General features: G+C 42.2%; 1 protein-coding gene across 4 annotated transcripts in view; it reads right to left on the reverse strand.

Annotated features, from left to right (window-relative positions):
• AGAP2 (ArfGAP with GTPase domain, ankyrin repeat and PH domain 2) overlaps positions 1-15,237 on the reverse strand; it is a 389,873-nt gene that overhangs the window by 17,538 nt on the left and 357,098 nt on the right. For all 4 annotated transcript variants that reach the window (XM_069758598.1, XM_069758597.1, XM_069758595.1 and 1 more), the window contains exons 10-11: positions 9,859-9,963; positions 6,654-6,837 (exon numbers count right to left, since the gene is read on the reverse strand). In XM_069758598.1, coding sequence (XP_069614699.1) covers positions 6,654-6,837; positions 9,859-9,963 — 289 coding nt within the window. The remainder of the gene's footprint in view (positions 1-6,653; positions 6,838-9,858; positions 9,964-15,237) is intronic.

Here is a 15,237-nt window from a genome sequence, read left to right on the forward strand (position 1 = left end):
GCCAAATTTATATTTTCTATTTTTAATACAGATTTAACATGTAAAAAAAAACTGTGAACATTTCTTATAAAATACATTTGTCACAAAAATTAAATTTAAACAATAGACAATTTTCTGATGAAAGCTTTCCTTTAATAACAAGAACTGCTCACCCCCACTTGCTAGCTAGCTTTGACACAGGTGTTTCTGCTGGGTTCCACAGGCTATCCTTCTTTGCCATTTGCGCCATCTACATAAATATGGCATCCAATAGTAATAACAAACTGGTTTTCAAGCCTTAATGATGATGCCAGGGGTATGGACATATGCCAATGCCAATGCTGACAACACAATGACCCAAACTAATTTTATCAGTGCATATTGTTAAATAACATTGCTTACCATGACATTATAGAGGATGTACAAAACAGAAAATGGCACAAGTTGTTTTTCTTCAGTATTTATCAAAAAATATCTAATCCAGTATATATCTACTATATAATTGTCTAAGGGTCACTTCCGTCTGTCTGTCTTTCTGTCTGTCACGGATATTCATTGGTCGCGGCCTCTGTCTGTCATGGAAATCCAAGTCGCTGATTGGTCGTGGCAAAACGCCCACGACCATTGCCACAACCAATTAGCGACGGCCATAGTCTGGCAGCGAAATGGCTGCTGCTTTCCTGCCCTGCAGTCAGTGCTGAGCGCTCACACAGGGTTAATGCCAGAGTTAACGGACCACGGTGTAACGCACTCCGTTAACACAGCAATTAACCCTGTGTGGCCAACTTTTTACTATTGCGTATGCAGCATCAATAGTACACAGATCTAATGTTACAAATAATAATAATAAAAAAAAAGGTTATTCTCACCCTCCGACGTGGCATCCTGTCCTCGGCAGTGCAAGCGGCAGGTTCCGGTGCCAAGGATGCCATGCGAGAAGGACCTGCCGTGACGTCACGGTCATGTGACCGCGACATCATCACAGGTCCTGCGCTCATACCAACCCTGGGACCGGAAGCTGCCGCGGGCACCGCACACAGACGCCAGGACTTCATGGGGCCTTCGGAGGGTGAGTATATGTTTATTTTTTATTTTAACGCTTTTTTTTAACCATGCATATAGTGCCCACATTGCTATATACTACGTGGGCTGTTACATACTGCGTGGGCTCTGTTATATACTACATCTCTGCTATATACTATGTAGCTGGGCAATATACAACGTGACTGTGCAACATGCAATGTGACTGTGCAATATACAACGTGGCTGTGCAATATACTACATGCTCTATGTTATATACTACGTAGCTGTGCAATATACTATGTGGCTGTGTCGGTTCTGTTATATACTACGTGGCTGTGCAATATACTACGAAGCTATGCAATATACTATGTGCCTCTACAATATACTACGTGGCTATGTTATATATTACGTGGCTCTGCTATATACTACGTCGCTGACCAATATACTACATAGCTGTGCAATACACTACATAGCTGTGCAATACACTACGTAACTGTGTTATATATTACTTGGCTGTGCAATATACTACCTGGCTCTACAATATACTACATGGCTATGTTATATACTACATGGCTCTGCTATATACTACGTGGCTGACCAATATACTACATATCTGTGCAATACACTATGTGGCTGTGTTATATACTACGTGGCTCTGCTAAGCTCTGCTATATACTACGTACGCTGTCTTACATACTACATAGCTCTGTTATATACTACGTAGCTATGTTAGATACTACGTCGGTTGTGTTATATACTGCGTCACTGTGCAATATAGTAAGTAGCCTGTGCTGTATACTACCTACATATTCTAGAATACCCGATACATTAGAATCGGGCCACCATCTAGTATATAATAGTAATAGAAATAATTTTGCACTATATTCATCACTGTAAACAAATCATGCAGACTGCGGTATGGGCTTCAGGAAGCTTCCGACTTGCAGGCAGATCCTGGGTGAGGGTGATCCCTGTCCAGGGCACTTTTTTGCCTTGTCCATAAAAAAATTAAGTTGTTGGTGTTTTTTTCTGAAGCTGAAGAAACTTACACAAATGATTTTGACTGTAATTATCGTTATTTTATTGACAGTGAATGTAGTGTATGTCTGTATATCAAGACATGTGCCACTAATAATCATAATGATTTATTATGGTTTTCCAATGTGTCCGTAAAAAATATTGTCTGTCCATTTTTTTATGAGCTGTCCAGTAAAAATAAAAAGGTCCAGTTGGCAACTCTGATGAGAGGACATCATACTGTGTCCAGGGCTATAACACTTTATACATGAAACCATGGTGGCCATTATAATGTGTGAGGACTTCTGGGGCCATAATATTTTGAGGAGGACATCATACTCTTAGGGGTGGGGTTCCTCGGGGAACCATCATATTGCATATACAGAGATGTGAGGGACTTACTGTGTGGAAGAGATGTGGGGGCCATCATACAGTGTCAGGTGCTGTGCGGGTCATCATTCTATGTGGAAGTGATGTGGGGACCCTATTATTGTGTAAGGGGAGGCTGTTTGAGCCATCATACTCTATAACAGGCTGTAGAGAGCCATCTTATCGTATACACAGAGCTGTGGTGTCATTATACTGTGTGAGGGCCATCAAACTATATGGGAGGTTTCAGGTGTCATCGTTCTTTGTGTGGAGGCTGTGAGGTCCATCATGCTACATACATGGTGAGCTATGGGAGTCATTATACTGTGTTAGGCAGTTATGGACGGTTCATACTGTGTGTGAGGTCAGTGCAGCGCCCCAGGGTCCTGGTCATTGCAGTAATGTCATTCTTCCACCAGGGGGAGTGGTATTACGTCTGAAGGCAATAAAGGAGATCACTTTACCAGGTATCACAAACCATTCAACACACTTCACACTCCAGCCCACCAGGGGGAGCTATGCTCCTATCTATTAGGGCACTCTTCACAATTAGGTAAAACTGGTGGTCTGGATAGGAAGTTAGTGAGAAGCTGACTGGGCTTCACCCAGGCAGCACCTGTCAGGCAGACAGGGGATAGGAGGAACATCTAGCAGTTGCCGACAGAGGGTCCCTGACAGGGGTGGGATCCTGTCAGAGGCCTAGACAGAAGGTCACGGAGTTGAGACTGCCTACCGATGCGGCAGCATCCTAAGGAAGGACACGAATGAGAATTGTATTGTAGAGGGTGAGAAATGAAGTCATAGCAAAAGGAGAGGAAAACCAGAAGGAGTTCTGCCCTGCATAGGCTGCCTCCTTCTGAGGTGCAGGATCCGGTAGCCGGAACACCGAGGGAGCAATCGTCTCCATGCCTTGCTCCAGAGACCAACAGGACAGTTAATTGCACATTGCTGATCCGCACCTATACCCAGGAGGCACAGTGGCAACTTGAGGGGGCTGGGGCGTGCTAGAGTCCCTGTAAAAAGCCTCAGGCCATCAGTCATATGGGTTGTCCCTATCCATCTGGGGGACAGAGAGAGAAATATAACATCTAGAATACCAACAACAGTTGTGAGGACCTTACGAGAGGCTCAACAGTAAGGTACTACAACATCCAGGCGCTAGAGGAAGGCTACTGATTTTCACCTGGATAAGGGGACTCTGGATTTGCCTTCAGACCGGCCTTATTCTGCCTGCCCTGTGGTCCCTATTCTGGACTGTGGACGCTGAAACCTTCAGTAAAGGTAAAGAGACTGCAACCTTGTGTCCTCGTTCTTCACTGCGCCTTTCACCATCCACCATCCACACACGGGGAAGCCCTGGGGATATACTTTACCTGTGGGAAGGTATACCATCTAGCTGCCATTACCCCAGCAGACCCCTAAGCGGCGTCTGTCACCCTGACCGAATACCACAGGTGGCGTCACGAACATTATCCCTTTAAAGGCCTTTCCCCCTTTTACAACGGACCTCCCGAGGGCCAAGGACCGGGTCAGTCACTGTGACATCCCCCTTGAGAACCGAAGGACCCGTTACCGAGTACCCAACTGCCCTACTGGGGGCGATCCATCATCATACTGTGGGGGGGTGCAAACTGTGAGTGGGCGTCATACTGTGCGAGGGGGCTGTGGTTGGGCATCATACTCTCTGGGGGGACTGTGGTTGGGCATCATACTCTCTGGGGGACTGTGGTAGGCCATCATACTCTCTGAGGGGACTGTGGTAGGGCATAAATCTGTGTAGGGTGTCACTGATAGACTCGTAATGTGTGTGGGGAAACAGTGGGGACATCATACTAGGATGAGGACACAGTGGGAGCAACATATTTTGAGCCATAAAATAGGTATTGTAGGTGAAAACACAATATGGGCAATATGGGCAAAATTACTGTGTAAATGTCGCAATACATGTCCTTCTCCTTATCTTTAAAAGTTGGGAGGTATTCTGTGGCTGCACCTATGCTCCGCGACCCTGCATTCTTCAACAAGTATATTTTCGTAGATTGTATGAATAATAATCAACACATGTAAATATCCTGTCAATTAAGCCACCGGTATTGGCTATAGATAAATAATGCCTGTCATTGTCATCATAGCGCCTGAAAATATCACTTTAGGGACACAAGTGTACAGAGAACCATGCACTCCATGATACATGGAATGGCTCCAATTTATCATTACCTTGGCTCCTGTTTTTTTTCTGTTTTGCACCTTTTATGGTTTGCACCCAATTCATTATTCTATTTGTGCCTTTTATTAAGTCTACTAGATGGTGGCACGATTCTAACGTATCGGGTATTCTAGAATATGTAGGTAGTATACAGCACAGGCTACGTACTATATTGCACAGTGACGTAGAGTATAACACAACCGACGTAGTATCTAATATAGCTACGTAGTATATAACAGAGCTACATAGTATGTAACACAGCGTACGTAGTATATAGCAGAGCTACGTAGTATATAACACAGCCACGTAGTATATAACATAGCCACGTAGTGTATTGCACATGTATGTAGTATATTGGTCAGCCACGTAGTATATAGCAGAGCCACGTAGTATATAGCACAGCCACGTAGTATACAGCAGAGCCACGTAGTATATAGCAGAGCCACGTAGTATATAGCAGAGGCACGTAGTATATAGCAGAGCCACGTAGTATATAGCACAGCCACTTAGTATATAGCAGAGCCAGGTAGTATATAACATAGCTACGTAGTATATTGTAGAGCCACGTAGTATATTGCACAGACACGTAGTATATTGCACAGCCACATAGTATATAACACAGTCACGTAGTATATTGCACAGCTATGTAGTATATTGGTCAGCGACGTAGTATATAGCAGACCCACGTAGTATATTGTAGAGGCACGTAGTATATTGCATAGCTACGTAGTATATTGCACAGCCACGTAGTATATAACAGAGCCACGTAGTATATTGCACAGTCGACGTAGTATATAACAGAACTGACGCAGCCACATAGTATATTGCACAGCTACGTAGTATATAACATAAAGCATGTAGTATATTGCACAGCCACGTTGTATATTGCACAGTCTCATTGTATATTGCACAGTCACGTTGTATATTGCCCAGCTACATAGTATATAGCAGAGATGTAATATATAACAGAGCCCATGCAGTATGTAACACAGCCCACGTAGTATATAGCAATGTGGGCACTATATGCGTTGTTAAAAAAGACTTAAAATAAAAAATAAACATATACTCACCCTCCGAAGGCCCTTTGAAGTCCTGGCGCCTGAGTGCGGTGCACGCGGCAGCTTCCGATCCCAGGGTTGGTATGAGCGCAGGACCTGCGATGATGTCGCGGTCACATGATCGTGACGTCACGGCAGGTCCTTATCGCATAGCATCCTTGGCACCGGAACCTGCTGCTTGCACTGCCGAGGACAGGGCGCCACGTCGGAGGGTGAGAATAACCTTTTTATTATTATTATTATTATTATTTGTAACATTAGATCTGTTTACTATTGATGCTGCACACGCAGCATCAATAGTAAAAAGTTGGTCACACAGGGTTAGTAGCTGTATTAACGGAGTGCGTTACACCGTGGTCCGTTAACTCTGGCATTAAGCCTGTGTGAGCGCTCAGCGCTGACTGCAGGGCAGGAAAACAGCGGCCATTTCGCTGCCAGACTATGGCCGTCGCTGATTGGTCGTGGCAATGGTCATGGGCGTTTTGCCACGACCAATCAGCGACTTGGATTTCCATGATAGACAGAGGCCACAACCAATGAATATCCGTGACAGACAGACAAACGGAAAGACAGACAGACAGAAAGACGGACGTGACCCTTAGACAATTATATAGTAGATTATGTACTTTTCTGCTTCAGATTTTTTTCACTTTGTGATTGAAGTTTAGCAATTCCAGGTGTTTTTGCCTGATTCATCAAAATTCGCAAAATTTGACGCAGATCCATTCCAGTCCTGCCACGGTGTACCTGCAAGTTAGCCAGTATTTTGGCTCAATTTTGCGCCATTTTGTTAAATGTGTCCTTTGGCTCCAAAAAGTCACAAAAACAGTTCAAGATAGAAAAAAAAATCAATTTTGACTTAGTGTCAAATTCTTAAATCGAGTGTGCCATTTTGAAGACTTTGCTAAAAACGGTAACTAATACTACAACACAAAAAAGAAAAGTGCCTTAAAAAATGCAAATGATGAATCGGGGCCTATGTGTTTATCTATAAGACTTACTTGTTGTTGGAGGCTTGGTACTGGGGGCATCTATCACCGATGGGCTGCTCACATCTTTTAGTAAACCATTAATGCTGGCTGATTGGCCACAAGCAGAAATCGCTCTTGGTGGTCTCTTTCCCGGCACTTTTACTGTTGTTCTCAGTAGAATTATTTCCTTGCCGTGTGTGCTATGCAGATAATCCTGCAAAAATATATACAATAAAATAAATGTATTTTCATTGTTAACCCTTTGCTAAATAGAGAAGGAAAAGTACAAACATAAACATCTGAATTAGCTTGCATTTCCACAATGGCTGGGGTCTGGTATTGTAGTTTCTGTTAGTGTATGTGTCTTTTTCCAGCAAATTTCGCCTAGAACACTCCTGTAAAAGTGCTAAAAAATCCTTTCTAATAATGAACATATGCACTGCAATGTCAAAACAGCTTGCTGTGGATATGTTCTGTCTTTTGTCACTTCACCAGTATTGTGATTATCATGTGATGTGCCAATTTCTGGGGTGGCTGCGGACTTGTGGTTTTTGCAGTAGAGGGCCTAATAACCGTGGACCGTCCCATCCTGATAATATCAGCTGGCTGCTATCTGCTTTACTTTTGCTGGTTACAAATATAGGGAGGGCACCCAAGTCATTTTTTTCATATACTGTACTTATTAATTTATCAGGTTAATGCATGCACAGTAAACTATACACGTAAGGCACTAATTATGAATCTCATTGTAAATTTGGAATTTATATTCTGCATTCTATTGCGGTACGTGTCACACTGATGGCACACACGTGCACACGGACGCCCAAAAGAAAACCACACAGACAGTAAAAATGGACAGTCTCACATGTAGATTTTTTGAAGAGGACGTGTGAAGGAGGCCTTCCATTGAAAGCGTGTGATCATTGGCTCTGACTTCCGGTTAGTCAGAAGTAGGGGTTACCAGACAGTGGTTAGGGACCAGAGCAGCGCCAGGAAGAGCTGAAGACAGTGGCTGGTAAGTACTGTATAATACTGGAGTCAGAGAACTTAGATTAGTGGCACCACTCCAGAAACTAACAAAATGCCGAGGGGGGTGCTTTAAAGGGCTACTCCATACAAAATGGAACATTCTGCTACTTATAGTTACCGTGGTACCAGTAGAATACAGAGATAGAAGTGATGAGACATTGTGTTTTTTCATTAATAATTTAGCGAATATTGTTAGAAAAAAAATCATGGCATAAAAAATTGCAAATATTGCCACTATAATGTCTCATGTCAGCAGTTGCAACATTTTGGTGGCACAATGCTACATAATATATGAAGGTGTGGATAAATGTTGCCTTCTTTGTGTTCACAGCATTGTGGAATTTTTTCCCTATGAAGGTGACCTTACTGTTTTGAGAATCGTTACGTTGCATTAATGGAGAAAAACAGTAGGTGTCAGTATCATCACATTCATAGGGTATGAAAACTATGGGTGAAAAAGGAAGCAGTGTGTGTAGATGATTGAACATCTTAAAGGGGTTGTCCACTAATCTGACGACCCCTTCTCAATCCCTATGTTTCCCCCTTGTAGAATAGTAACACCTATACTCACCTTTGGTGCTGGCGCCGTTCCCGCGGTATCGGCACTGGCTCTTCTGGGAATTGCGTGACATGGTTATGTTACGCGATCTATGTGGCCACTTCACTCTCCCTGCCTTCGGATGCCTTTTTTTGTTGCTCTGTCACTTACCCTAAATGTTTGTAATTTAACGGAGGGAGGAGAGAGTTAAGCCAGCGCAGGGAATGCGTACTATAACAATGTGACACGATCCCTGGAAGAGCCATTGCTAACTCCAATGGAATGATGCTGGCACCTGAGGTGAGTATACGTGTTATTATTTTACAAGGGTGAAACATAGGGATTGAGAAGGGGTTGTCTGAGTAGCAGACAACCCCTTCAAAGGAAACCTGTCGGGAAAAAAAGAAAAAATACCATTTTAAATATGTGTGGATTTTACATTGGAAATTACATTGGAAATTCAGCTGCAGGGACAAAAAAGTTATATTATCCCTGCAGCTACTTACTTCCAGTCATCCAGGTGCTACCAGGGATGTGAACAAACAGCGATCATTAAACAGAATTCACACCCCCTGCTCCTTGACTGACATCCTGCCCTGCACACGCTCTGCGGAGTGTGATGTCAGATGCCCAGAGCCTGGTGCTGCCCAAATAAGCTTTTCTTTGAGCTAAAGGAGTCCATTGTAGCCAATATGATGACACTATTAGGCATCTGATCTGCCATAGCATTGGTTTAAGATTTACATGGAGTTCTCTTCCCAGTATGTACAATACATGGAGACCAAAAATGCAAAAAAGGCAGCCTGGACATTGTGTACATGACTGACTCCATGTACAGCCCTTAGAGCTTGTCCGCATAGCAGACAGGAGCATGAGCGGCCTGAATGTACATGTGCTCAGCAGTAATGCCCCAAAGTTTTACTGTACTGTAGATTAAAGGGGGTATCTAAGACTTTTGTTTTTTGCCTATAGGGTTAAGAACTTACCGACAGGTAGTTGCTAACTGTTCTTCTCTAAGTCGATTTTTTTTCTGGCTCTGAGAGGTCATAGACCACTACAGCTGGCGATTTTCCTGCTTCCTTTGATGTCACTTCAACAGAACAGCTCCTTCTCTTCTGCTCTGCTCTGTCAACAGCGAATCACTGCCGATGTCGTATTGTCAGACAGCTGACTCACATTGCCTAAATGTGGTGGCCTGGCGGTCAATCAGCATGATATTGCCAGTGTCAACCGATCAACAGAAGAGATTGAAAGAGAAAGAGCTACTAAGTTGACTTCAGGTCAAAGGAACATGCAGGTAATTAGCAAATACCTTCTGGTAAGTTCTTAGTCCAGTATGGCAAAAACAAAGAATCCATAGTCCCAGATGAACCCTTTAATAACGGTAATGTATCTGTAAAATTCTGCTTGCACCCAGATGTTCTGGATGGGATCTGATTTTTTTTTAGCACCCATTGACTTGAATGGGCAAGTCTCATCTAATACCCATAGGAGAACAGTGATTGCTGAGCTTTTTTTGTCACACACACACTAAATCCGTGTGAAAAAAACATCATCTGAACAGTCCTTTAAATTACATTGGTCAGTGTGCTGTCCGATTTTTACACAGACAGCATTCATCACTATAATACGCTTTTCTGAAGATGCCCCAAGCCGGACAATACTTACATTAATGCTAGGATGGTAGAGCAGCATTCCATTGCTTGTCAGGGTCACGTACTTCTTCTTCCACTCCTTGTTCAGAGAATTGCCACTACGTTTTAGTAGAAAACTCTGAAAAATGATTAATAAATTGATACATAAAACAGTGGAAGATATTTCACTTTGAATCAGGAATAGATTTAGCGTTGTACATAAGCTGCAGATATATGCTTTATCAAGAATAAGTACAGAAGTAGACATGTATAAGACCAGCATAATCCAAATATATAGCTACAGTGGGGCAAAAAAGTATTTAGTCAGTCAGCAATAGTGCAAGTTCCACCACTTAAAAAGATGAGAGGCGTCTGTAATTTACATCATAGGTAGACCTCAACTATGGGAGACAAACTGAGAAAAAAAATCCAGAAAATCACATTGTCTGTTTTTTTAACATTTTTTTTGCATTTTATGGTGGAAAATAAGTATTTGGTCAGAAACAAACAATCAAGATTTCTGGCTCTCACAGACCTGTAACTTCTTCTTTAAGAGTCTCCTCTTTCCTCCACTCATTACCTGTAGTAATGGCACCTGTTTAAACTTGTTATCAGTATAAAAAGACACCTGTGCACACCCTCAAACAGTCTGACTCCAAACTCCACTATGGTGAAGACCAAAGAGCTATCAAAGGACACCAGAAACAAAGTTGTAGCCCTGCACCAGGCTGGGAAGACTGAATCTGCAATAGCCAACCAGCTTGGAGTGAAGAAATCAACAGTCGGAGCAATAATTAGAAAATGGAAGACATACAAGACCACTGATAATCTCCCTCGATCTGGGGCTCCACGCAAAATCCCACCCCGTGGGGTCAGAATGATCACAAGAACGGTGAGCAAAAATCCCAGAACCATGCGGGGGGACCTAGTGAATGAACTGCAGAGAGCTGGGACCAATGTAACAAGGCCTACCATAAGTAACACACTACGCCACCATGGACTCAGATCCTGCAGTGCCAGACGTGTCCCACTGCTTAAGCCAGTACATGTCCGGGCCCGTCTGAAGTTTGCAAGAGAGCATTTGGATGATCCAGAGGAGTTTTGGGAGAATGTCCTATGGTCTGATGAAACCAAACTGGAACTGTTTGGTAGAAACACAACTTGTCGTGTTTGGAGGAAAAAGAATACTGAGTTGCATCCATCAAACACCATACCTACTGTAAAGCATGGTGGTGGAAACATCATGCTTTGGGGCTGTTTCTCTGCAAAGGGGCCAGGACGACTGATCCGGGTACATGAAAGAATGAATGGGGCCATGTATCGTGAGATTTTGAGTGCAAACCTCCTTCCATCAGCAAGGGCATTGAAGATGAAACGTGGCTGGGTCTTTCAACATGACAATGATCCAAAGCACACCACCAGGGCAACGAAGGAGTGGCTTCGTAAGAAGCATTTCAAGGTCCTGGAGTGGCCTAGCCAGTCTCCAGATCTCAACCCTATAGAAAACCTTTGGAGGGAGTTGAAAGTCCGTGTTGCCAAGCGAAAAGCCAAAAACATCACTGCTCTAGAGGAGATCTGCATGGAGGAATGGGCCAACATACCAACAACAGTGTGTGGCAACCTTGTGAAGACTTACAGAAAACGTTTGACCTCTGTCATTGCCAACAAAGGATATATTACAAAGTATTGAGATGAAATTTTGTTTCTGACCAAATACTTATTTTCCACCATAATATGCAAATAAAATGTTAAAAAAAAGACAATGTGATTTTCTGGATTTTTTTTTCTCAGTTTGTCTTCCATAGTTGAGGTCTACCTATGATGTAAATTACAGACGCCTCTCATCTTTTTAAGTGGTGGAACTTGCACTATTGCTGACTGACTAAATACTTTTTTGCCCCACTGTATATTTCTTGGTTCTTCATAAATCTCAGTGTTCGACAATAAATATGTAGCGCAGTAAAAAAAATAGCTCTAAACTTGATTTAGACTATTTTGACAAATGCTGGTAACCTAGTTGCATTGACGGATGTTAGAGATATGTTTAGGATTGATTATTCCATTAATGTCATATTGTCTTGTTATTATATTTCTATTTTGTGTATACAGGTCCAATGAAGATCTATGGGTCTCCACTATTAGAAACAAACCCTTATGAAACCACATGTGAAAAGCCTTCTTGTGCTCCTACTATCTCTCCAGCAGTTCTTTTATGGTTTGAAGAATATCAGATAGATGGGAAGACAGTAAAAAAAAAACACCTGACTGCTGAGTGGGCGATGATAAAACTTTCCTTTGGGAACTAATGTAAGATATGGAAGGAAAATGCTTTACTTTAATAATGTTTATCCTTAAATGGAATCTGTCAGCAGGATCTCACATCCCAAACTATTTATATGTGCATGTCGTTTTTTTCTACGACAGATACAGCAGTACTGTTCCATGGCCGGCCTGTTCTTCTACTACCGAGTAATTAGTGTTAGAATTGATATGTTAATATACCTGAAGAACTATTTGTAGATCAGAAGCCACTGTCACTGCAACTCAATTTCCTGCCTAGATCCACCTGATTGCTGGTGACCTCAGGTAAAGGAGTTGTAGTCAAGCAGGAAGAGAGCATGGAATAGAGCTGGAGTGACAGAGGCTTCAGATTTACCGTAGTTCTTCAATATCATCTGTATTTTAATTCAAACACCGATCTCTCAATAAAGTGGGAAAAAAGGACTTGCCATGTAAAGGAATAGCTCGCCTTGTCTTTGAGAGAGCTACAGGCACCTACTATTTAAATAGTTTTGGGGTGAAATCCTGCTGATAGATTCTCTTTAAGGCTCATATTAGATTAAATTTCTCCAAACTTATCAATTTGGGTGGGACTGGTCAACCATCTAATGAGTATGTATTGAATTCAAAGGAAATCAGTCGTCAGATTCCTGCTGCCTGAACCAAAGGCAACATGAATGAAATGCCGGCAGCGCAACTGCAGGCAGGTGTGTTTTACTTGGAAATGCCGCTGGTCTCTCACTATGTGTGCGGGATAGTTGGGGAGCAGGATGGAGAGAAACTGACCAGGAACTGCTCCAGACTAGTCAGCCAAGTCCGCCTAAATCACTCAGAAGCACGGGCAGCATCACTGATGACAGGTTTCCGTTAAACAACTGATCTTTATCTTTTCCCTGGGGATATGCTCCCGCCAAAGATGTCTGGCAGCAGCGTACTGCGTGTGTATGGGGCATACAGGTGTATCAGGGGAGTCAGGAGAGATAATTGTAGAATGAACGAGGGTTTGCCCCAGAGATACCTGATGTATATGGACATATTAAACCTCGTATTAGGATCCATGATCTATTTTTCATAAAAGAAAAACATTATTACATAAGGTTGAAAAAAAAAGCATCTGAAAGCAGTGACATTCAGTTCTGTTCATATCTTTGTCTTTGTTTCCAATTATAACCAGATCTGAATTACACCATATACCAATGGAGTGTCTTATATACATCCGTTAAAAAGCAGTTAAAAATGAGGTGCAGGGGTTACATTGCATTTCTAGTAAATTTCATGAGAAGAACAATGCAGGATATCTCAGTAGAAATGTTACAAAGAATATTAACTTGACAGGTCTCGTGCAATCATCCTCTGTGAACCCATAGTCTCTCCTATCAGCACTGCTCCATAATAAATGGTGCATGCTACAATTATTTTATTGTAAATACACACATGGAAAAATCTCTCTGTGGCTTGTAGAAATGCCATCTTTGTCTATGTACATGTGATTTTTTTATATAAGGAAGTTCCCATCAGGGCTTAAATATTTTTTAATATGTAGTAGCTGCTTCTTTTTAAAATAACCAAAAGTAATTTGACAATTATCTCAACAGCTCTCTAATGGGTTGCATGGGCTATTCCCTCATTAATCCATCATCAATTAAGCAGGTAAAATGTTTGAAGCTTATTCAGGTGTGGCATTTTCATTTGGAAGCTGTTGCTGTGAACCCACAATATGCGATCAAAGGAGCTCTCAATGGAAGTGAAACAGATCATTATTAGGTTGAAAAAGAAGAAATCCATGAGAGAGATAGCAGAGATTTTAGTTCTGACCAAATCAACAGTTTGGGGCATTCTGCAAAAAAAAAGAGTATACTGGTGAGCTTGGGTACACAAAAAGGTCTGGACTTCCATGGAAGACAACAGTGGTGAATAATCTACATCTACCCAAGTGAAGAACACTCTCCAGAAAGTAAGTAGTAAGTAGTTGTTTGAGTATCTAAATCTACCATAAAGAAAATACTTCATGAGAGCAAATACAGTGAGTCCATCACAAGGTATAAACCATTAATCAGCCTTAAAAATAAAGGCCAGATAGGATTTTGCCAAAAAATTTAAAGAAGCCAGTCCAGTTCTGGAAAAGCAGTCTTTGGACAGATGAAAGTGAGCTCAACTTGTACCAGAATGATAGGAAGAAGAAAGTATGGAGAAGGCTTGGCATGGCTCATTATCTAAAGCATAACCTATCCATTGTAAAACATGGCAGTGTGATGGCATGGGCATGCATGGCTTCCAATGGCACTGGGTCACTAGTGATTATTGATGTGACAAGACAGAAGTAACTGGATGAATTCGGAAGTATACAGGGCGATACTCTGCTTTTTAAGGTAAAGAAGTGGAGTATTCTGCTTTGGCCGAATCAATCACCAGATCTCAACCTCATCGAGCAGCATTTCACATGCTTAAAGGGAACCTGTCAGCAGGATTGTGCACAGTGAGCTACCACAGTGTCAGATTGGCACCATTATACTGATAAAAATGATACCTGGGTTGATGAAATCTGTCTTTTTTTTATTTTATTTTTTATTTTCAGTTAATGATATGTTCGTGCTCCAGGGTGGGCCTGTGGGGGGGTCTTCATGTGGTGCTCTGATTAGGTATTCATACCTAATGCTGACAGGTCAGGTCGCTGATCCCTCACTGATCTGCCCCCTAGTTTGCATAATGAATATCTGTACTTACAAAAGAATGTCCAGGGCTACATTGAGTTTTCGCTCCCTCCAAAGATTGTTATGGAACCACTCCTTAGTTGCCCTGGCTGTGTGTTTCGGGTCATTATCATGCTGGAAGACCCTGCCATGACCCATCTTCAATGCTCTCACTGAGGAAAGGAGGTTGTTGGCCAAAATCTTGGGATACATGACCCCATCTATCTCCCCTTAAACACGTTACAATTGTCCTGTCCCCTTTGCAGAAAACCACCCCCAAAGTTTGATGTTTACCACAACATGTTTTACGGATGGGATGTTTGTTCTTTGAGTTGTACTCATCCTTCTTCTTCCTCCAAACACGGCGAGTGAAATTGATACTAAAAAAGTAATATTTTGGTCTCATCTGACCACAAAACCTGCACCCATACCTCCTCTGGATC

The sequence above is a fragment of the Ranitomeya imitator genome, chromosome 3, assembly GCF_032444005.1.
Source record: "Ranitomeya imitator isolate aRanImi1 chromosome 3, aRanImi1.pri, whole genome shotgun sequence".
Classification (NCBI taxonomy): Eukaryota; Metazoa; Chordata; class Amphibia; order Anura; family Dendrobatidae; genus Ranitomeya; species Ranitomeya imitator.